Consider the following 26,031-nt stretch of genomic DNA (forward strand, 5'->3'; position numbering starts at 1 on the left):
AGCTAAAAAGTTACTTAATATTTCACAAGTTTAAAATATATGTATGTAATATTTTCTTATACGTTTATTTCATTCAGGTATTTTTTAAGTATTTATTCAGGATATTCTATTATTTATAACATATTGTGTTTTTTTAACCCTCAGAATGAATGGCTTATTAACTTATAAACATGTATATATATTAGATTATTCCAGTATATACGACACAATACTGCAGTAATCTAATACATAAATATAAAAGGAAGCCGGGTAATGGGCAAGACGTTTTCTGCTTACAATATACGTATACCACTACGTATACAATGATTGAAATAAATCGTCAAGTTATAAACGTCATAAGTTTAATATTTTAAATACGTTGTATTGATTGTTGAAAATTATGTCATGTTTGTGTGATTACTTGTATAACGTGAGTCATTTAACTTTAAACATAAACGAAAAATACTAAAATACGAAAAGAAAGCAGTATTTTTATTAGTCACAAGGGATAAAGCAAATTGTTAAATAAATTAATTGTACATAAATAAATATTCAATTGAAACGATTTTCAAAAATACCTTCAAAAATTTAATCAAGTTTGTATAAAACAAAACAAAAAACGTAGAAGAGCTGACATTAAACTTTACTATTTGACAAATATGAAAAATCACCTTCACAGTTTATTCAAATAGATTAAAATTTAAATCTATATATAATTTCAATGAGTTGACTCGAGCAATAGATTCGAAAATATAAGCGTAGACCATTAATATAATACGCTTCATAAAATAATGTAATGTATGTTATACGAAGCATGTTACGCTAACGAACCGAATATTTATTGAACATCTTAGATTGAGCACTGAAGTCCGTAATTAAGTACCGTACATCTAGTCTGGTCTAATATCGAAAATGAACGTAATATTATATACATATATATACCAAATAATATATATATATATATATAATTTTTATTAGAAGAGGAAAATGGCCTGTGCCACCTGTAATTGGCACAATATAGACAAACCTACATCTGCCATCAGGTGGACTATTGGCTAGTCTTGTTTGAATATTATTAAATCAGTTATAAGCCTATATAAAAGTTGATCAATGAAACGTTTGTATTTCTTTTTCAGGTTTCGTGGTTTCGTGCATATGTGATACAGAAAGAACAGCAACGTATTTAGCTCTTGGATCTTTCCTGCCTATGATGTTGCTTTGTGGAATTATCTGGCCCGTTGAAGGTATGTATTATATAATGTGCTTTATTATTTAAATTAAGTAGGCAGACTTGCACATGGACTGCCTACCATCGCCACAGACTTAGACATATATGCTACCACCAAACAACAATCCTTCGTATTTTTCTGTTATTAGTGGTTTAGTGTAATTACAGACTCTTAGAACATTTTAGTTACCAAGGTTGGTGGCGCATTGGCGATGTAAGATATTTCTTACAGGGCCAATGTCTATCGGCGGTAATGACTTACCATTTGCAAAACTTTTGGATTTAATTATCATAAAGCAACAGTTCATATAAACAATGAATAACTTATAAGCTCATAGCCGAGGCTTCAACCGCACACTTTCATTAGGCTGGCAGACGTTTTAACCAGAATAGACAAGCTGAGAAACGAGTATATCAGAGGAAGGCTGAAAGTAGCACCAACAGATGAATAGTTGAAGAGTTGTAGATTAGCGTTGTCTGGGCATGTGATAAGGGGGGATGAAAAGCATGTTACTAGAAGGGTGATGAGTATGAATATTGATGGATATAGGGGACGGGGGAGGCCGAAGAAAGTGTGGAAGGATTGCGTAAGATGGGATATGTGTATGAAAGGGGTAAGTACTGAGATGACGAGTGACACAGAAAAACGGAAGGAAAATACATGTTGTGCCGACCCCACGTAGTGGGATAAGGACAAGAAGAAGAAGTAGACGTTTTAAAACTATTTAAAATTAATTCTGCTTTGAGAACTTTTACGAAATTTCGATATCTTAATATAATTACTTTAGTAAAAAGTGTTGCTGTTCAAGGTATATATATATATATTTGAACATTTTTGCATTATTTATTTAGTACATAACTGGTACACATACGAATACAATTGGAAATTGCGTTACAAATTAAACTGGGTTAGTAATTCAATTATGGAACAATATATACGCTTTCACAACAGACTCCCAGAAAACGTTGAAATTTTTCAAATTGTAAAGTTTTAAAAAAACCAAAAAAAACGTATGTGCTAAATGCTACTATAAAATTAATGACTTTATATAATATATAACACGCAATGGAAAGGAGCGATCGCTTTCAGTTTATAGACATTTATTTCTCAAAAAAAAGACAATACAGTCACTTACATGAGAAATGTTACAATTTAAAGAAAAATGTTATGTAGGTAGTTCGTCGTTCTTATGATATCAATAATTTTGTGAGAGTAATACAATAGTATGTATGTTACATAATATTAATCAAATTATAAAAGAAAAAAAAATAAGCAGTATCGTTACGAGTATAAACAAAAGAAAATAGTAATTAAAGTGGTAAACAATACGTTGGTAGTATGTGTGTACACAGTTAAAAATAGGTCTTTATAACATGTTGTGCTAATTGAGATTTAAACGTTTGCATTGACTTACAATTTTTAATTATTGAGGGTAATTTGTTATAAATCTGCGCACCTTCGAAGGTAATCATTTTTTTAGTAGTTTGTTCGAGTCTTCGGGAGTACCAACCAACTAGCTCGGCGACAACTTCGCTTCGTGTTTAAATGTGAATGATAAGTCAGTATGGAGAAAATTTTTAGTAGTTTGTGTATTAATATGCAAATATTGTAAATATGTAATTGTTTAATATTCATAATTTTAGTGTCTGTATAAATTTTTGTAGTAGGTGTTAAATATGGGTATCGAAAAATTTCGTTATGTGTTTCATCATTTAACCATCATAATGGCTTAATGATGATTAAATACCTTTTCTAAAGTTTTTCCATCTCAACCACTTCTACTTTCTACATGTTGTGATTTCAACCTTTGTAATATGACATTGCTTGAAACAATTTATATTCTATACTTGGAATATTTTTACCTGAATTATATGTCAGATTAGACAAGCTTGATGACTTCTCACAAGGAGGATGACACCAGGTCGTATATGGTTGCATCCTTGGTTTTAGAGAATTTTCCAATTTATCGTAGTCTACAGCTTCATAATTAATACGTTTTTTGGGTTGTGGATTGTATTTTTTTATTTCAAGATAGATTTGCTTATGATCTGATATATCTGAATCCAGTAAAGCCATATGAAAATTATTTGTTCTGAGATTTGTTGATACATGGTCTATTATCGATTTTGTGTTTGTCGTTTCCCTAGTATATAAACGTTCATCTATATCATTAAGTATTTGATGGCCACACTCTTGTAAAAGTTTTTTGTACGATTTAGCTTTTCTGTTTATATTAAGAAGGTCAATATTGAAATCACCAATTACTATTGCTCTTTTTCGTTGTTGTAATTGAAAATAATAATCATTTAAAAAAGAGTTAAAATTTGTGTCACCAGGATTGTAAACAACTCCTATTTCCAGAGAGTATTTTTCAAGTAAAATCCACAAATAATTATTGCCGTTAATGTATGATGATTCCGTTTGTCTATGATTTAAGTCATTGTGTACATGGGCTGATACACCTCCCCCCATTTTGTCAGATCTATAGTTGTAATAGTGCGTGTAATTGGGAAGTTTTAATAGTATGGCTTGTTCCTCGGATTTAATCCATGTCTCCGTAAGTAGAATGATGTGTACCTTAGAGGGTCTAGACTGAATTATACATCTTAACTCATCCATTTTACCAGGTTTGCATAAGCTTCTAATATTTACGTAAAATAGATTTAATCTCGATTTATCTGTGTGTAGGTTTCGATAATTGTTAGGTATTTGATATGTGACATTTTCAATAGATCCCTTAAATATGGATGAGATTTGAGTTAATGGGGGTTTTTTGATGTAGAAATTATCTTGGGCATACCTTTGTAATATTTTATAATTAGATTTTCTTCACCTTTCTGTTTTCGACGCTCGAGTTCTTCTCTTAATTCACTCAAAAATTTTTTTTGAGCGGGTGTTTGATCGGAGAATACTTTTATTTCTTTATGAGGTATTTTATTTTTATTCTGCAAGATTTCTATAGCTGTATTACGACTGTTGAAACAAACCTTTAATCTCCGATTTTTATTTGGGATATATTTTCCAATACGAAAAATTTTAGTAATCAATTTTGGACAATCACTATTTATATTTGTAAGAAGATTGTTGACGGCTGATTCGTCCAAGGACTGACGTTTACTCCAGTCAGCAGAAGTCTGTTCCGGTAAACCTACTATAATGATATTTTTTTCTCTCAAATTGCGTTCTTGTAATTCTCGAATAATTTTTTCATTATTATATAAATTCGCTGAAGAGGAAGCCGTTATTGACGTCATATTTTTAAGATGAGAAATTTCGGATTCTTGAGCTTTCATAGTTTCTTCATTACTAAGTATCTTACTTTCAAGTTCCGAAAGTTTATGGTTTATCTGATTTTGTTCAAACGATATATTAGTAGTTGAAGTTTTAATTTCTTCAATTTGACTTTTTATATCTGATATATTTTGTTCATGACAGTCAATAAATTTTTGCAAAAGTGCACTAATACTTGACATTTCCTTGCGTAACTCGTGCATCTCATATTTACATTCGCAATCCGGTTGTTTACGCTTACGCTGTGTAATATTATTAGGATCGAATGCATCAACATTGAGTTTCGCTAAGTCCGGTTGGGAGCCACTTCCAGTTAGTAGGCATGACGATATTCGTGACGTACTCGCTCCTTTGTCTGTATGCATCATCGGTACAGTAGATAAGCCGAATAGGAACGCACACTTGGCTAATTAGGTGAGACGAAAAATGCAACGCTCTCTTTTACCCGAGGTGTGCGGGGTGCTGCGCTTGCGATGCTTTTGTTTAAGAGCACAAAACTCAGGATTAAACAGTCTTTAGTCGAAAGGCACTTTTAATTAAAATTGAGATTTATTCACTGGGCTTATGAGTTACTATTGAATATCGGAAAATTAATAATTTAAATAAAAATGTAACACACGTTTACTCTGTTTGCTGGTCGAACGGCGAACTTATTGAAAAAAAATATTTTTCTTTGTTACTATAGTATAATGCTATTAAAAAGATACGTGATAGATTCCTGACCATCAATAAAAAAGTGTAATACGTCTATGTTTAATAAAGATTTTTTCAATTCAAATGCACAGGCATCGGATACTTTCAGTAAGGTGTATTTATTTAATGTTGTAACTTAGCATTTTTTATTTATTCCCAGGTATGCACACAATACTTCAGTGGATAAGTTTCGTTCTACCACTCACGAAGTCCACTGAATCGCTCCGGTCCATGCTCCAGAGGGGTTGGTCCATCAGTGTACCGACGGTTTATTCTGGATTCATTTCCACATCCGTTTGGATCATAGTGTATCTCAGTGTTAGTATCCTCCTCATCAAGTTTAAGAAAGGCTGATTGTTTAAATATTGCTTTTTTGACTATTACATATTTTTGTTTTGAAATGTACAAATAATTTTAATACAAGACCTCTTATTATTAAACACTATAAACATTTATATATATATATATCGATCTTTTTATATAATTACAAATAATCAAAACATACTTAGAAATATTTAAAATTAAATAATAGAGGCAAAAAAGTCCATAAAGTATTATTGATATAGAATAATTATATAAAAAATATTTTTCTTGAATACCTTAACAAAATTTAATTTAAAATAAGTCTGCGGTTGAATTCTACTAGTCTATAACGTTACGTTCCCAATTCTATTCCAATTAAAATTTGACTATTGACTATTAAAATATGATTATTGTATTTATATTCAGATCGGTACCGAACCGAAATATTGTTATGTCACAATCAAACTTAATGGTTACCTTTTATGCCGATAGTCAATAATTAAATTAATGAATAAGAAAACGGATAAACGGCAACGATCACGCTTCGATTCGATTGCGAAAAAGTGACAATGTGTTGGTAGAATTGGTCCCCAACTCGATCTGCCGATCGACCACAACGCCATCTGCATATAGCTGAAACACCATTCCCTATAAAATATGGAATAAACCCTATTTAATAGCAAAGTTATAGATTACATTAGTAAAAAAAAATTAATATATCATATTTAATTATTATATAATAGGACAAAATAATTATATAACAATATAATTATATGACAATTTCTTAAATATTTCATAATTAACTTTTGGACATGAAAATCGAATTTTCGAATTAATTGTTGGGTAGGGTACATACAATGTGATAGGCATTAGTCATAGAAGGTATGTTTTGGGATTAACGAAATGTGATTTACATTTAACATAGCATTTTGATAAAATGATAAGAATGTGAAATAAATATTACATTATTTAATTCACTCCACCATCCCCCCCCCCCTTTTGAAGGTGGGGCTTCAACATCGCTTCTTAACGAACTTTTCTTGATTAATTAAATTTTACAATTTGTATGCATTTTTATCTTTTTCAATTTCAATGTTTAACGAATCGAAGACATCGAATTAAGATGTAAAGATTCAAACTGATTTTATTTTTCAATTTTGTTTTTGCTTTTACATATAATATGAATATTAGTGTGGTTGTAGAATTATTTCTACATTACCCTGTCATATCAAATTGATTGTCATTATCATTGACTCCAGCTTGAAAAGCATTTCTTTCGAATTTTGTTACGTTTAACCATTTTTTTTATATAATTTGACTTCTGTGTGTTTTTGTAGTAAATTTTTGTGTTGATTTAGAAATGCTTTTGTAAATATGCTTTAGTTTTTATGTATTGGGAAATAGTTGTAGTGATAAGACAGTGGTTTTGCTCAAACGTAAACGCGTGATAATCATGTATTAATTATAATGTATTTGTTAAGGATAAATAAATAACTTTTACTGTGTGTAAGTTTATTTTTATTTACCTTTTTAAAAATACTTTTTTGTATATAAATGTGTTGAGAAGTGATTAATATTATCAGATTTTTTTATGTTTAAATATAACAAACAGTATAAAATATATAGAAAAATAGTTTTTAACCGTGGCTTCGCGCGCATGTTAATGTGGGTAAGAGGTTAGGCTTAAAAATTAGCCCATAACATTCCTTGGGGTTCAAGCTTGCTTCATACCAAATCTTATCAAAATCGGTGCAGTGGTTCAGGTAACAGACAGACATAGTAACTTTAGCATTTATAATATTAGTATATATACAAAACCGTGGGGTTAGTGTTTGTTGATCATGACAATTAAATATTAACAGTGTTATGACAAATATTAATTGTTACCTATAAATTAAATATTTCATTTGACAACAAAAAAAAACAGCAATTACTAAGTTTCTTTCCGGTTCTTCTGGGTAGGAATTTAGATTCAATTTAATCAAGAGTTTGAATTTAAGTTTTTTTGTGACTACTTGGAGAAAATATATTTAGCTTTTGAAAAACATTAAGTCCACAGCGTAAAAAATAAAGATGACTTACTCCGTTTATTGTTTATTATTATAGTTATGGCACAGTAAATAAATATTATTAATATCCTAGCTCTCATGATTGAATTAAAAAAATATCTGATTCATCGTAATTAGAAAATGACGACGAAATGTACGCGATGGTAACATCAGTTACTGTCAACTTTACATACCACCAAAACTGTTTCACAACATCGTAATCATTTAATTTAAAAAAAAATTAAAAAAAAAGCGTTTTCAAAATATTTCAAGTCACATAATTAAATTCTAAAGAACTGAAATAAAAGCAAAGATATAATGAAATTTCATATTTATAAAACTCAATTTAAATATTTTACATGAAAACGGTACAGTCAAGGTGAGTAGTTCATTTACACATCGAATATTTTGTCTGTACGAATAACATTAGTAACCAAGCTTTAATTTTTTAATGCTTACAGCCTTAATTATAAACGTTATGTAGCGGGTGATTAGTAAAACAATGCTGTCTTTTTCTTTCAAATGTCACATCTATAATGACAGAAAGAGCGAAATCAGTTAGAACGCCGTTAGTGATTGAAATATATTTTAATTATTAAAAAAAAAGTGTTACTATAACCGATAGCTTTATGGTATTTTGAAAAACAACAACAATGTCGGTTTTGATACATGAAGGCGTATTTTAACGAAGGATATTTTGATTTGCCATCTTTATACCGGTGTCGTATGGTCGATGACTCTCTAAAGACGACCGCTAAGGAACTCCTGACAATAGCCCCACAGAGTTACCGCACAGTACGGGATGCGTAACTTTAGAACAATCCTGTAGCGTCTCCGATGCATGCTGAAGATGGCTATCGCAGTGGTTTTAGTAGATATTGTAACCCGTCTCCCCCAGAAACCCATGTACCGGGTAGTAAGAGGGAGCCTGCGTGAAAAAATGTGTTTTTCTCTAACATCTATCTACTTACAAGTAATAATCATTAGTTTTATAACAAAACTGGAATTATATATCTAAGGGTGTATGTATACAAGTATATATAACTGATAATAAACAAAAACAATTAAGGTCTTTGCATTGTACATCCGTGCACGAAAGCGTATGAATCTGTAAGGCGTAGCACACACAAAGCTGCGTTGTTGTGAAAGCTCTGTTCTGCAACTCGCGCATGAGGATTAATCGCTACCTGCAAAAATAGATAATTATTAATCTTATTATCCGACTTCCTTCGTTAATTTCATTCCACGAACAGGTAATTTCATTAAACGGACATGATATATTTCTAAATATAATCACATTGCTTATAAACATCTATCGATGTCTTTTAAGCTATGCCCGTTTCTTGTACAGGTAGGAGGCCTGATGGTGAATGGACACCACCACCCATAATTATTGGCGCCGCAAGATATATTGATCATTCGTGCATTGTCTTGTCATATGTCATTGTCTCTTGTGCCTGTAATTACAATGGCTCACTCGCTCTTCCAACTGGAACACAAGATTACTAAATATTGTGTTTGGTGGGAGAAACCACAATATTATGTGATGAGTCTGTGGTACCTACCCAGACGGGTTAGCCCTACTATTAAGTAAACAATCAGTTTTAATATTTCACTTTAAAAATATAATTTCTTTTTATTAGATTAGATTATTTTAAACGATATTAATTTCCGAACAGGTGAAAAAATGTTGACATTCAAAATAGATGATGATTTTTGACGAGCCGGTTGGCGTGATTGGTGGGTGCTTGCCTTTCACGCCGAAGGTTGTGGGTTTGATTCCCACCCAGGACAGATATTTGTTTGCATGAACACGTCTGTTTGTCCGGAGTCTGGGTGTAATTATCTATAAAAGTATGTATTTACAAAAGAAAAATAGTATATGTAGTATATCAGTTGTCTGGTTTCCATAATACAAGCTCTGTACAAGCTCAATTTGAGATCAGATGGCCTTGTGTGAAAAATGTCCCAGAATATTATTATTAGGTCCTTACATATGAAATTAGCGTTTTGTCGTACTGACCATTTTTATCTGAAATATCTCCTCTTTATAAATATTTATAAATTCATTTAGCTGGTACATTTGAGTTTTGAAAACAGTAATTCATTTGTTTTTTCCTCATTATTTTTTTCTTTGGCGTCGCTTATTACCGCATAATGGAAAATATGAAATGTTGGTGTATATTTACGAGTTCGAGTTCTACCGTGGCACCAGTGCTGCAGAAACAGCTCGAAGGATTAATTATGTGTACGACGCTGGTGTCGCAAAAGAAAGCACGATACGTTTTTGGTTTCAACGTTTTCGTTCTGGAAATTTCGACCTTCAGACCCCGTGGACGGCCGGAGACCAAAGTGGAAAATGAAGAATTAAAGGCTATTGTGGAAGCGGATCCATCACAAAGCACTTCAGAGATAGCTGCAGGCTTCGGGGTAAATGATAAAACTGTATTAATCCACTTGAAGCAAATCGGGAAAGTAAAAAAACTTGAACGATGGGTACACGCGTCGACTGCTGTGTTACTTTGCTCAACCGACACAATAATGAAGGGATTTTAAATCGCATCATTACTTGTGATGAAAAGGCAATGGCTGAACCCTGGAGACCCAGCCAAATCCTGCCCTAAACGAAAATTGACTCAGAAAAAGTTACATGTGAGTGTTTGGTGGACTAGCGCAGGTGTCGTTCACTACAGCTTTCTAAAATCTGGCAAAACGATTACGGCAGATATCTATTATCAGCAACTGCAAACCATGAAGGAAGAACTAGCTGCTAAACAACCGAGATTGGTCAATCACTCTAGGCCACTGCTGCTTCACGATAAAGCAACACCACACACTGCACAACAAACAACCACTAAGTTAGATGAGCTACAATTGGAATGTCTGTGACATCCACCGTACTCCCCGGACCTTGCTCCAACAGATTACTATTTTTTCCGGAATTTGGACAACTTCTTACAAGGAAAAAACTTCAACTCCCATGCGGCAGTCCAAACCACCTTCAAAGAGTTTATTGATTCTCGCCCTCATGGTTTTTTTAGTAAATTGATTTATGAGATGGCAAAAGTGCATAGATAACAACGGTGCATACTTTGATTGATTAAATATATTTTACAAAAAAAAAAAGATTTTATATTCCTCCCGTACAAAACGCCAATTTCATATGTAAGGACCTAATATTATTATTATTATTTTATTAAATATATATATTGACTTTCATAATTTGAAGATAATGTAAATCGTCAATTATATTTAACGTAACTCCAACGTTAAATATAATTGATTTTCATTTTACATACATAAAAATCCAAACTTAAAAAAAAACAACAAATAAATTAAAATAGGAATAAAAAAAACGTCTGCGAATAGTCGCGAATGACGTGTGACATTTAACCTTTCAATAGGTATTTCCCGTTGCATATTTTCATTGCAACTGCGAAATTGGTCCCGAAAACCAAAAACTTTATTTTGCAATTTTACTCCAATTCGGGTTGAAATTGGTAACTTTATCAAACATATGCATATATGTACATCGTTTTTAAATTATAGCAATGCGTGTTTTAAGGATATTGTTAACGTTATTCCAATTAAGGATTAAGCTCGAGTCAGGATTGGGGAAGTAAATATTCCAAGGGGTCAGAATCGATTTGCGACTTTTATATCGCTAGGAGGCCAGTATTACGCATTACGTAGTCATACGTCATTAACGCTTATATTTTGTAACAAAAAAATTTACGCAATACCCAACATAACGCTCAAACATTTCGTGAAACTTACGCTCATCTATGTTGTATGTACTTTTATATTGGTATCCATTTTGATATATAAATATTATAATTATTAAAAGAACATAAAATTCACGCTTATCACGTCGATAGTCTAAATTTAAAGTGTTTGAAACTGCGAAGCGCTACTCTTATTACGTACTAAAACTTTGTCCGACATGTGCTGCATATTCTAGTATAATTTTTATCTACATTGATTCAGTAGCTTTTCAGTTAGGCATACCTGACCAATATTGAATACAGAAAATATTTTTCGTTCTTATTTCAAATACCGAATGTTCTATCAAAAAAAAAAAAAAACAAAACTGTATGCGACAAAGTCAATGAAAGTAGGTTTACTTTGAAAGTATAATCTCCAGGCTTCACGTCAGTTACATCCACCCATTGGCAATCAATATTGTATTGATACACATCTGAACAGTTCACGGAGACCCCTGAAAATATAATAGATGTTTAAGTGAACGTATATGTACTATACTATACTGTACTAACGTATGTAGCTTAAAACATTTATTTTTAAGTCCTTTGAATAAGATTAGAAATTACAAATTTATTCAAATTTCTTTTTAAATTCTCTATATTATTTTAAATACCTGTTTGAAACGTGAAACTATTAAAAATTTGAAAAAAAATATATAACATCGCTTGATATTAATTATTATTTAATTTCCAAGAGCAATGTATGCGTGAAATAAAAATAAGCTTGAGCGCCATAAATAATGTAAATCAATAGACACAAAAAGGCACTATGTGCTCGTTTTGGGATAATCACTGTCGATTTAAAAATAAAAAATAAAAACATTTATATATATTATAATTTCTCTTTACATTTTGAAGGAATAAAAGCAAGATTGTAGCTTGAAATAAAGTTGCCACATTCGACACATAACTTGGAACTTCTGCTACGATCGTAAATTCAAATCAAGTTTAAGGTTTTTATGTGCTAATTTTTGTGTAAAAATTGTATCATGTGATGAAGAATACTTGTTATGATGAAACGTAGCAGAATTTCATTCCGCATTATACTAGGAAAAAAATACCTTCAATCGTTATCTTAATAGGTTTAGAATGTGTCTTTTTGCCCAAGTTTACTTTGTTCGTATTTACTATATTTTAGACATCATTCTGGGTTATTACTGTTTCAAGTGAAGATTTTCAAACTTCGTTTTAAGATTAGGACATAACCATACCAAGTACCTTGATCACCATAATTTTTGCACGAGTATTTACGGTCTACGCCAGGAAGGCAAGTGTTGTCTTCTAAGCAAAACGATGCTTTGTGGCCCTCAGCGACTCGTTTACCATTTAAATCCAATATATCGAATGTTGCAAAAACTTCCATACTGTGATAGTGCCTGTAATGATAAATTTTTGTAAGTCATAAAGAGCTTTAAATAATGAAGATTAAAAAAAAAAGAACATTAGGAGTTAAATGATCGTTTCTTTGCATAAAGTTTTAGTGAAATACACATGACCACTAAAGGTCCTAAAGTCGAACCGGGGGTAGCGCTTGACGATTCATAAGTACTTGTAAAAGTCTATTTGAAAAAAAGTTCAGTCTATTTGAATAAAAAATATTTTGATTTTGACTAGAGGTTGTACAAACTCCACTTTCAAATCTCTTCACTTCTAGTATTATTTTACGATGAAACCAATACTTCCAGACAAATATTTTTAATTTTATTTGAATAATATAAAAATATTATAATTATACATACTTCAAATTGTGACAACCTCCTATTGTATTGGAGTACATTGGTGTATATTTATGTGTCAATCTTCAAATGTTTCATTTTTTTCAACTTACATGTGACAAAGATGCCATTGCCAAAGATGTTTAGGTAAATATGGTCTGAATTCTGCATTACCAATGTTCAGAGAAGACGCTGTAAAGCGAAGTAGTCGTCGCGTTTCAAACTGCCAGTTCGGGTTGGTTTTCTGAATCTGTTTAAATAAGGAACCAAAAAGAAGATTTTATTGATGATATTTATTTCGAACAATCAGTTCGATTTCAGCTGGATGGGAAGTGTCAAACTGTTTGTTCAAAATAATCCGAAGTACCTAGATCACATTACTCGTGTGGTTCTTTTACTAAAAACGATGGTTTATCTTTGCTATAAATGTGAAGATTGCTCTAATTTGGTCATAAAACGTTCTGAAGCCCTTTTTTGTTGAGTATTTCGTTTAAAAATGTCAGCTTATCGTCATTCCATATCTTTATTTAATGTCATAAAAATGACGTCGATTGTTATAATAATGTTGATTTGCGAAACAATTTAACTATATTTACTGTGTTTTTCTATCTAGATTATCAACTGTCAGTAGCGAATTATAAATTTGGTAGATTTACACCGATTTCAAAGGCATGAGGTCTTCGAAACCACAAAAACCCGTTGCAGCCTGTACCTAATCTTTATCTATTTTTAAAATAAATAGGGCCTGAATAAAGTATTCATATAACTATATAATGTTATGAGCTTATGCACAATCGTTAACTGGTGGTAGGGCTTTGCGCAAGCATGTCTTGGTAGGTGCCACCCGCTCATTAGATATTCTATCGCAAAACAGCAGTACTTGGTGTTGTTGTATTCTGGTTTGAAGGGTGAGTGAGCCAGTGAGTGAAGGGCGCATTGGCGTAGTAAGCGATGGTTAACATCAGGTGGCCCATACGCTCGTCTAACTATACTATAAAAAAATCGTATATTAAAACGATCTGATTGCATATAAGCTACATGGCACCGAGTTTTATAATCTGATAACAATGGTGATAAAAAAGGAAACCCGTTGAAAATGACAGACGTCCGTTCGAAGCTCGGGTGACATAAAAGAGGATCTATTTAATCCAATGTTCGGTGAATTTTATTTCAATTTTCTTATATTTCTCAAACTTGCAAATAAATAATATTTCGTTAAATATTTTAAATCCGATATGTTAAAAATACAATTTTTTCTGTAATATACTAGATTATCAGAAAACGGTGGAAAAGCCGAGATGGCCTAGTGGTAAGAACGCGTGAATCTTAACCGATGACCGTGGGTTCAAACCCGGGCAAGCACCACTGAATATTCATGAGCTTAATTTGTGTTTATAATTCATCTCGTGCTTGACGGTGAAGGAAAACATCGCGAGGAAACCTGCATGTGTTTAATTTCATTGAAATTCTGCCACATGTGTATTCTACCAACGCGCATTGTAGCAGAGTGGTGGAATAAGCTCCAATCCTTCTCCTCAATATGGAGAGGAAGCCTTAGCCCAGCAGACAGACATTAACAGACTGTTATGTACTGTATCAGAAAAAGGTCGTGAAATTTCAGATATTGATATGCGATATTGATCTTAATTATCATAACATTTCAAGAGTACCCGCATCAAAATAGTATATCACCATACTTCGGTCAAAATTTTCCGGGTTAATAATAAGTTCTTACAGAATAACACTGCTTTTCAGGATTTTGGTGTAATATATAAAATTACGTATAATGTTTGTTCATTATGGTAAAAGTACTAATTAAATAGGGTTGTAATTTTATACGAGCAGTCAAGCTAGCTTCCCAAATCATTAAGGCGTGTATACGTAATGTGTATGTGAAATCGGCTTCATTTGAGTTACATTCTTTCTTTTTCTTGGTATTCGTGGAGGAAAACTTCAAAATACATGGTAATCTATATTATACATACCGTTCCTTGTTTCAAACTATAAATAAAAACAATTAGACATAATGATTATAAAAAATATTAAGTAATGCGACAAAATTTCAGATATTAATTCTCAACGATTTTTTACACATCGCCGCTGTTGCACAACGAACTACAAGACGAGACGTGCTGAATAAATATATAATATTTTTCTACACTAAGATTAAATAAAGTAAGAATGTGTGATTAATCGCCAGATCAACGACACAGTCAAACGATTTGTATTATTTTGAATGCTGAGAAATGTATGAAATAAAATATCTTCCAAATAAAATACTCAATATTATTTGAATTATATATCGGTACAACTAAAATAATTATTTAGTTTATTCTCCTCAAAAGGGAGAGGAGGCCTTAGCCCAGCAGTGGGACATTAACAGGCTGTTACTGTTACTGTTACTGAAGCGTAATTTTATTGTTTTAATAAGTTCATAGGCTTTTGATTGATTATTTATTTAGGAATAATTACAATATAAAATTAACCTTACAAATTATGTTATCTAAAAATAATACACGCTGTATAAATATTCCGGGCAACACTCACGCTTGAGCTGTTGAACAATGCAGACCTCTCTGGGAAGTTGTTACGCTGTCAGATTAATAAACGAAGCTTTTGAAATACTCGTGTAGTTTTCTTTTGAAAATCAAAGATGAGTAATCATGAAAACATCAGTTTTTAAAAATGCTACGGAAGGGTTTGTGACGTCTTATTGTTACCAGATTGAAATGCCGCGAGTGCAAAGCTCCATGAGTAATGGAGTAAAAATAAAAGGGCTCATTGATGTGTTTATAACGTTTATATTGATTTGATTAGTTTATGACGTTAAAATTAATTAAATTATTGATGTTAGCGGGAGCGTTTTACGCGACGCCGCGCGATTTTAAACACAATGCAGGAAACGCCTTTTTATATTTGTTCCGAACCGGAATGAACTTCTAATCAATTTTTTACCAGAATGTATACTACGAATTTAATTAATAAGTTTTATTTATAAGACAACACAATCTTTAGAGGCAAGATTTATCTAGTTTTTTATATATTTTTTGGGAATGAGTATTAAGTACTTTCTTCATTCATAATAGAGGAAACCTAATAAAAACGTTTCTATTGGTTAGACGCGCAACTTTAGCGCCACATGCGTTGAACAACCCTCGTCTCATCGATATCCGAACTGACCGGTCGATATTATTCGCTCTCATAAAAAACTGTAATCTGTGTTCTCTGTGAGTTTTATCATCATATATATAAGTGAGGACGTCATTCCCTGGTTCCTTCACTACTGGTAATCTATGGAAGACGTATAAATAGAAGGACCGAACTGAACACGTACTGGGCCCAGTCTACGTAAGCTTTTGAAAGGTTGGTGCTGTTGAAGGTAGGTTAGGGATAGGCTCAAATCTCTATTGTACTTTACAATATTATTATAGCCCCGTTATAAGGTTCTGGCATCGAATTGTCTGATTGTAAAATTGCGTGTCTTTCTTCTAGGGGCAACTTTAGGTAGGAAAGAAAGGGACAAATATCGGAAGCGTTTTTTAATGTTCTGATTTACTTAATTATAAAAAAAAAATTAAATAGTTGATTTTTGATAGAATGAGTAAATTGCAATTTTACGCGCCAACACAGATCTAGTAAAGGACAGTTCAATGTAAATATATCGAAGACATTTTTCAAAATATGTTTCATATCCAGATACGAATTCTTCAATTTTATTAAATATCTTCACGTCAGTACAATTGTCATCCTTAAAAAATAAAAAATAAAGTTTATTTTTGCTTGTTTAAATTTTTTCGAGACGAAACGTGGTAATAAATTGTACGTGCTCTAAGTAAATAGACAATATCAGTCTGTGAGCATGTGATTGATTATATATTTGTAAACCCTTGCCTCGGTTCATCTTACATCTTCCATATTTGAGGTTTCACTGAGAATATAGATAATGTTATTTTACGCTTAAATAAATATCATATTACGTTGGGTACGATTTTTTCCACTCAAAATTTGATAAGCTATTAATGCACTTGTTTTCTATGAAACTTTAAACTTCTTATCATTTAATTATAAATTATAATGGATTGAATCCATAACACTCATAAGACTCATAAATAATCACTTCGTTAAGTTCAAATTAAATGTGAAAAATATCTATGATTTTATAAGTCAAAGCATTCCCAGGGCAAGATGAAAATTACCTCATACAAAATTATATTAATTTTTTGCCACCAATAAAAAGCATTTTTGATTCATTTATCTTAATTTTTTTCTTAATGTAAAACGTATCTAACGTTACGTCACCTCTGTAAGAAATATTAACAAACTCTTACGTACAGTAAGTACAATGCGTCACCAACTTTGGGAACTACGATGTTATGTCACTTGAGCCTGTTGTTACAATGGCAAAATCACTATTCAATCCGAAACACAACAATGCTAAGTAATGTTGTTTATCGGTCGAATATGTGATGATGATGATATTGTTAAATATATACGGACTTCTTCTGGTTTTTATAAAGTTACCAATCGCTTTGCTTACGAACAGTAGAACTATCTAAATGACGTTACATTCTTTTACTAAAACACTACTTTATGTCATCTTCATACATGTACGCTAATATTTATTATTCTTAGCGTTATATTCGGTAGCAAGCCAATGATAGCTCATGAATTGCGCCTCGTAGACATTTCTACTATACATAAGCAAAATCATGATGAATGAATAAAGCAAATGCACAATAAATAAGCGTAAAAAGAAAGTTATTTTAGTTAGACGGGCCGGTTGGCGTGGTTGGTAGATACTTTCACGCCAAAGGTTGTGGGTTCGATTCCCACCCAGGACAGATATTTGTGTGCATGAACACGTCTATTTGTCCTGAGTCTGGGTATAATTATCTATATAAGTATGTATTAATAAATTAAAAGTAGTATATGTAGTATATCAGTTGTCTGGTTTCCATAGTACAAGTTCTGTACAAGCTTAATTTGGGATCAGATGGCCGTGTGTGAAAAATATCCCAGTATATTATTGTTATGTTATTATTATTATTTTATGCGATCTTCATACATGTACGCTAATATTTATTATTCTTAGCGTTATGTTCAGTAGCAAGCCAATGATAGCTCATGAATTGCGCCTCGTAGACATTTCTACTTAAGCAAAATCATGATGAATGAATAAAGCAACCGCACAATTAATTACAGTAAAAAGAAAGTTATTTTATTTCAGTAGGTACGATACAGTATATATAATACTAGTGTAGTTATCGTATTTATTGCTTATGATATGTATTAATTGATAAAAAAAAAACAACTTCTTATTCAAAAACATAAGTATTATAGGTTTATCGTGTGTATCTTTATATCTGTAGCATTGTAGCAGGTGTTTTATTATTTTATTTAGGACGATTATAAAACTAACTTATCAAGAATATATAGGGTATATAAAGGATTATTTACCTCGTATGCGGATTTGCTAAGGCAGTTCTCCTCCATCGCGCACTGAAGTTGGAACATCGGCACATCTTGAAGATGGGACGTTCGTTCTATAGTTGTTGCATCGAGGTATAGATCAGCTAAATACCGAGTGCAAACTACAGCAGCTACATGACCTGAGTAAAAAACGTGAATATATAAACTCTTACTTTGATAAAAACACTCAAATAATATATATATTTCTTATTCTTCACAATTTTGGCTGGTATATAAGCTTAATAACAGCTTGTTAATGTCCCACCGCTGGGCTAAGGCTTCTGAGCCATGAGTTTTGGAGCCACCACGCATGTGGCATAATTTCACTGAAATTAGACTGAGATATTCTTGCTATTAATATTTCTAATCATGCCAGGAGTATTTGATATTCCTGCTTCATTATCAAAAGTTTCACCAGTACTATACGTGTTTACGAAAGCTATATCGGATGCCAGATGATAGATAAATAATTTATGCGTTCGATATTAAGCGGTTCATGGTTAACAACGGTGATTTAATTTGCATCTTGATTAAGTTATTGATTTGTCGAGATTGCTTCCTATATCACCAGTTGGTTCATTTGATATTGTATGTATTAGATGAAATTATGGCGTTTTGTGTAACAATGAATTTGGTACATTGTATTGTGGAAGTGATGGCCCAGTGGTGAGAACGCGTATATCTTAACCAATGATCGTGGGTTCAAGCCCGGGCAAGCATCACTAAATTTTCATGTACTTAATTTGTAATTATAAGTCATCTCGTACTTTACGGTGAATGAAAACATCGTGAGGAAACCTGCATTTGTCTAATTTCACTGAAACTCTGCCTCATGTGTATTCCACCAACCCGCACTTGAGCAGCGTGGTGGAATAAGCTCCAAACCTTTTCCTTAAAAAAGGGAGAGGAGGCCTTTAGCCCAGCAGTGGGACATTCACAGGCTGTTACGGTACGGTTGCGGTATTGTGGAAGATGGATTTTTCTTATAATAGTAATGTCCTTAGATCTTTGCTTAATTGACGATTAGTGAGCATATCATATGTGTTGTTGACCACCGCCCTTCTCAATAGTCAACATTGCGAAATATTATCGTGCAAAGTGTGTCCGCAAACACAAGTGCATTTTATTCCTTCACTCTCATAATCCGATGTGATGGAAAAACAAATACGACCAGAATGAGTTCAGGTGCAGGTCCCACAGCTTTACGTGCTTTTCGCTGAATGGGAGTATAAACTCAACCAACTTCCACCGAGCTATTACAGAGAATTCCTCAATTGAAGCACACGCTAACTTTTTATTGGCTCGACCCGGGGCTTAAATCAAGACTTCGAGATTGCGGCCTTAGCTAGCCACTAGACCGAGAGATTAAAATTAAAATTTAATGTAATGCGCAAACTGTTTGAATACGGTTATCCCAAAAGCTTTTCGTTATATTATGACGTATAAATTTTGCTTCATTACAGAATAGCTCTTTCATTTCATTTCATTTTTACTGGTTATTCTATAGTCTAGCGGACCTTAACCAGTTAGCGTGTTGCGTAAAAATATTTATTATTTAATATAAATGTATTTCTTGTATTCTTCTTTATAAAGAATTTTTGCATTACAATATCCTAATGTAAGTAAGTACCTAAATCAAATTAAATGACGATGATAAACGAAGATCTTATAGTATATTATTTTATTTATCCCGGAACCGAAGATTCAATAGTACCCACCCAATTGAAGAGTGAATGAGCCAGTGTCATTACAGACACATGATAGAAGGATATATATATATGATACATTTATCCGACTACATTATATGTATCAAATAATGATACCCTAATATTAAAACGCAACAATACACTATAAGTTCCATGGTTTAACAAATATGAAAACCAATTGTGATAATAATATTTCTTCGAAATATCGACGCCGTATTTTCTTTGACGTCGATTTTATCATTCATTTCCATTCAATACCTCATGTTCTCTAAGGTCTCGTTTGTAAGTTGATATGTCAGTGTGTCGTTAGCAAAAATGTGTTCGAATTGAATTTTATAATACGAAGAAATACCTTACCGAGTGTCAATTCTGTAGGATTTATAGTTACTAAACGGCGCTATATTTACATTCTACACACTCGCAACCCTCTTGGGAGTTTGATTTCGTAAATCATGTTCTTAGCTGATGCGTACTAAACAAAACCATAAATATGCCCATATGTTGTATCTTGTATCCTATAGTAAAAGTTTTTATTGACATACACATGGATCTTAAACGAAGGTCAAGGGTTCAAATCTGTTAAAGCATTACTAACTTTTCGTGTGCTAAATTTTCTTTAATAATAATTTCTTCTTATGTTATGCCATGAGTTGTGGAACAATGTGAAAATAATCAATATTAAGTTATAAAATTCTGCAATATTAAGTGTATCGATCATCATCAACCCGCAATAGACACTCAAGGCCATCAGTCCTCAAAGTTTGACCATCAGTGGGATATATTCAAGATGTTACTTTACTTACATTTTTAAAAAACAGTGGATGCGGATAAAAACTACCTTCGAAATATTACCCTTTTCGAAGAATTTGACATCGTAGGTAATAACCTAGTTGCTAAGCTAGATTATCTGCCTTTGAAACAAAAAAATTAGAAGGTATCAACTTACCTGCATCCCCTGGACAAACGACATCCCCGAAGTCTTTATGCTTGCACATGAAGAGGTTAGTTTCATTTCCTTCACATTGAACACCACTTAAGATAATCCTAGAACTGCCGAAGTAATTTGTTCGCAATGCCTGTTCAGCGAAGCCAAGAGCCAAATGGTGGCAGATCGCAGATGCCTCATAGAGAGTCCAGCCATCTGGACAAATACTACCCCATATTCCATTATGATAGATCTGGAACATTCAGGTCGTTATCATTAATTGTTTACGTTCTTGTTTTTTGAATTACTTTATACTATTTAACCAAAACTTTGTAATAATGAATATTTATATATAATTATGGAAGGGCTGATGTGATCCAATGTTTAGGGAAATGTTGTGATACACGCGAATTTAAGCTTAAGATCGGGAGTTTAAGGCCGAGCAAGCGCTGAATAAATAAAACATAGTAAGAAAATCTGGTACATATATTTTCACCAAGCCTATCAACGGAAGGAGGGTAGTGAAATTTCCTTCTTAAAAGAAAAGGTTAGTCTAGCTGAGGGATATTGACACACTGTTTATTTATCAAAATTCTTTCAACATTCGGTTTAACTTAACAGTTAATTTAAATTAAGTTATGAGAATATTTCGCTTAATTAAAAATTTACACAAATGCATGAAATAATTCTAACTTGGTACAAATTAAAAATATATTTTATACGTTTAGTTTGTCTACATAAAATTATAAGATCATTTTTGCCAATAACAAATTTTAAATTGTTTTAATTGCAAACTAGATTATTACTGAATTTTAAATTCGCTACAGCTGCTTAATATTATTGAACAGCGAAATTTGCTGTCTTTTGAAACGCAATAATTGAAATATTCTTGAATGTTATTTTAGTTACATTGTGCAAAATTTAAATTAATAATGTATTTTTTATAAGTTTTGAAATTAACAAAATGACATCAATGTCATATAAGATCAGAATTTCAGTAGAAATAAAAATAGTAAATGCTATATAGTGATGCTTAGCTAGTTTAGCTTAGCTTGACCTGGAATTGACGATTTAATATTGTTATGTTCTGCTAAAGCAGGGTGAGTGAGTCAGTGTTACTACTAGCAAAAGGAGGTTCACCTGATGGAAAGTGACTAACGCCGCTTATGAACACTTGCAACACCGGAGGGGAAATGAACAAAAATGTGATATATGATGAAAAAAAATCCTACCTCAACTCTGCCTTCGTTTGCGTTTCTGCCTCCAACAAGTCTTAAACTAACACTTCTTACATTAACAGCTTCATGTATGAGTTTATTTGGTTCCTTTTTAATATTAATTGGCACACTATTTTCGAGAATGTCTTTACATATGACACCAGCAGCTTCACTCTGTTCACAGTCTGATATTCCCCACCCAGAAAACACGCACCGCGATAAAGATTTTTCATTTCCTTCGCACACTACGTCATCCATCCAATATTTTTCTGCAATAATTGTTTGAATTTGTTATATCTAAGCTAATATTATGAAGAGGTAAAGTTTGTGAGGTCGTAGGGGGTAATCTCTGGATCTACCAACCGATATTGAAAATTATTTTACCAATAGAAAGCCACATAATTTGTGAGTGTCATAGGCTATATATTAACCCGAAAAAAAATAATAGATAATAAAGAAAAAAATTAAAAGACCTTTTCGTGGTAGTGGGATTTGCAAAGTTGGTCAGAAAAAAAATGGTCGAATGAAAACGTTTCTTACGAACGCTGTCTTAGCGAAGAGAGATATATGATTGAGTTCTAGAGAAAAGTTGTAGCACTTGATAATGACTTCAAAACAGTTAGTGACAGCATATGTCTAAGTCACAAAAAGTGTAGTTTTTTATATAAAAAATATAATTTAAATCGTTAGGTCATGTTTATTGGTCATATTATCAACAATTATGAATTCTTATCAAAATAAGTAAACTTATCGCCTCAAGTGTTTAAAACAAAAGATGTTTCCCTTTTACTGCATATAATTTGGACCAATGGTTAAAGAGATAATACGACATAGGTATGGAAAAGTCACCGTGTTGTATTCTATTGAGTGATATTTCTATTAGACGGTGTTTTCCATATACCACACGTCAATTTATTTAGAAATAAATTGCTCTATTACCAAGAAAATTTTATTTATATAAAATTCGTTTTTTACAGTTTGTTTCTTAGTTGCATAGTTTAAGAGATAATTTAAAATATGAAATACGTAAGACAATTTAATTAATGTTCGGCCAATCGATCACAAGTAAAAATGTTTACCGCCCAATAAAGTGAGCACGGGTCAGCTAGTTGTATGTATATATATAGTTATCCTGTTTATATTCTATATAGTATCGGCCTCACTTATATCCATCGCTTAGCGGCGATTTAATTAAACACTGATATATTTCTTTCTTTGACATCCAGAAGAAAAAGACAGAAGCATTTATAAGTAAGGCCGTATTTGCTTTGAAAAGCAAAGCAATTTTCTCCTTGATTTGATTCTTACATATCGTAATTCTTTTTTTTTACGATAAGTTTAAATGTTTTTAATTTTATTTATTGTGTTCATATTATACACCTTAGTAATTTTACTCAGTTTTACGAACGAGATAAAGTAAATTAATAAAAATTTTTCAAAAAGGCACATCTTATTACAACGAAAATTATCATTTTCGTTGTATTATATTAAGTAATCCAACAGATTGTATATGAAATTATTAAGTTCATTAAATATTATTTTACTCGTAAATGAAGCCGTACTCGTAAAATAAGTATAAAGATGAGAGTTTAATGCGTATGTGAGCGTTGCGTGTGTGCTGTTGTTATAGTAATATTACGTTTTATGTTCATCTTAATTACTGAACAATTCAGTTTTTTAATAAAGTACGTTACATCTATTGACAATGCGACTATGTGTATTTATGTGTGTGTGGAATTAGATCTGATACAAAGAGGTTTCCTCACAATGTTTTCTTTAACCCACAAGTATCATGTTAATCAGTTTTCAATATCTAGACGTGAGCCCAAGATGTTCGTCATCACTTTCATTGATTTTATTTATTCAGTTCATTTTTAATCACTCTTCATCATGAATGACATCATCGGTTGTTATAAGCTTACCATTAGCTTCTCCAAATTGACCACCATGTGTAGCGATGCCAGTTCTATTAAAGGCACTGCATACAACGTGGGCAGCTGCATTATCCCATGAGTCATCACATACTGCACCCCATCGGCCAGCATGATAAATGTATGCATTACCTGAAATCGTCAACACTTTATAATATATAAAACAAACGTAAGTATGTTGTATGATGTAGTCAAAGATGGTATACACGCCGAGCCTAGAATATGACAGTGTCTTTTTATTTATAAAATAGGCGGACGAGCATATAGGCCACCTGATGGTATGTGGTCACGCCCATAGACTTTGGCATTGTAAGAAATGTTAATCATCGCTTACATCGGATATGGCCCAGTGATTAGAACGCGTGAATCTTATCGATGATCGTGGGTTCAAGCCCGGGCAAGCACCACTGAATTTTCATGTGCTTAAATGGTGTTTATAACTCATCTCGTACTTGACGGTGACGTAAAACATCGTGAAGAAACCATGTGTCTAATTTTACTGAAATTCTACCACATGTGTATTCCACCAACTAGCATTGACGCAGCGAGGTGGGGTAAGCTCGATACCTTGAGGACAAGGTTAACTGTAATATATATATATTAAAAACTATGATTTTACTTATGTTACTCTATATTTATTTATTTATTGGCTTTCTTCTATTACAAATTATTTCAAAAACCATCAATTTCGATGTTCCACATGCCAGCTCAAAATATTTTGAATAAATTTTTTTTCCCAAAATAAATAAATAAATAATAAATTTTCTCACCTTCAAATATATTGGAACCTCCGAGGAGCTTAACTCTTCCTTCTAAATTTTTCTGTTTATTCAAGAATCGCTGTATAAACGCCGCCCGGGTAGCTCGTTCGCTCTCACTCACATCCCTTGAGAATATTAACACGAACTGTATAAAAATAACAATAATTTTTCCATACATGCTTTCCTTCAACATTTTTAATATTTGGCGATATTCAAAACCTGTATAAAGTAAAAAGTTAAGTAAATTAACATCCTGTAAATGTTCCACTGCTGGGCTAAGACCTCCTCTCCTTATCCGAGCAAGCTTGGAGTTTATCCCAGCACGCTGCTTCCATTGATGTACATATTAATCAGAATTTCATGATACATTCTGGATACCACGCGATATTTAAAGGCCAAACACGAGATAAATTATGAACACAAATTAAGCACAGATTTAGTGGTGCTTGCCCGGGTCTGGACGTGCAGTCTTAGGTAAAGACTGCACGTCCAGACCTAGACTAAACTTTGTCAAAGGGGTGCTTAGTTAAACTTTAATGTCTTCTTCTTTCGAATGTAAAATCAACAATGACAGAAAGAGAGAAGTTAACTAAACGCCCGCTAAACAAAGTTTATAAGTAAGATCGATGTACAAATTGTTTTTGTTATATTTTAAAGTACAACGAACACTTTATCACCGACGTCTAAAATATTTCACACATCATTTTTATTGTATCACTTATTTAAATGCAATTTAGCTTATTAAAAATATCTATTAGAGTTTGTTACAAATGGTGATTCTAGTTTGGCATCAGCTGAACAACTAAATTTCATGAGATATTTTTATTAAACAGCAGATTTCTAGTTCAATGTCAATGTGTTGCTGTGATTATGATTTGTGAAGAGTCTTAAGGGGAAGATGAAAAGTCTTGAAAACATGATGAATTAAAAAAAAGCTTTAATTGTAACTGTAATGGAACGTTACAGTACGGCTATTGTGTAAGAACAAACTTAAATTAAT

At 32.3% G+C, this 26,031-nt stretch overlaps 2 protein-coding genes across 3 annotated transcripts in view; one reads left to right on the forward strand and one right to left on the reverse strand.

Annotated features, from left to right (window-relative positions):
• The window catches only part of LOC126778102 (ABC transporter G family member 23), an 82,315-nt gene extending 75,315 nt beyond the window's left edge, over positions 1-7,000 (forward strand). For both annotated transcript variants that reach the window (XM_050501481.1, XM_050501480.1), the window contains exons 15-16: positions 1,116-1,223; positions 5,353-7,000. In XM_050501481.1, coding sequence (XP_050357438.1) covers positions 1,116-1,223; positions 5,353-5,546 — 302 coding nt within the window. In that variant the 3' untranslated portion in view covers positions 5,547-7,000. The remainder of the gene's footprint in view (positions 1-1,115; positions 1,224-5,352) is intronic.
• Positions 7,001-7,922: 922 nt separating this feature from the next.
• Positions 7,923-25,780, reverse strand: LOC126778175 (lysyl oxidase homolog 2). Its single transcript, XM_050501626.1, has 10 exons — positions 25,699-25,780; positions 25,041-25,250; positions 24,262-24,402; positions 22,355-22,608; positions 21,144-21,375; positions 18,480-18,631; positions 13,136-13,272; positions 12,526-12,683; positions 11,668-11,762; positions 7,923-8,730 (listed from the first exon to the last, which is right to left on the reverse strand). The coding sequence occupies exons 2-10, from the start codon at positions 25,222-25,224 to the stop codon at positions 8,608-8,610; spliced, it is 1,476 nt and encodes a 491-aa protein (XP_050357583.1). The 5' UTR covers positions 25,225-25,250; positions 25,699-25,780; the 3' UTR covers positions 7,923-8,607.
• Between the last annotated feature and the right edge of the window lie 251 nt (positions 25,781-26,031).

This window comes from Nymphalis io, chromosome 25, assembly GCF_905147045.1.
Source record: "Nymphalis io chromosome 25, ilAglIoxx1.1, whole genome shotgun sequence".
In the NCBI taxonomy this organism is placed as follows: Eukaryota; Metazoa; Arthropoda; class Insecta; order Lepidoptera; family Nymphalidae; genus Nymphalis; species Nymphalis io.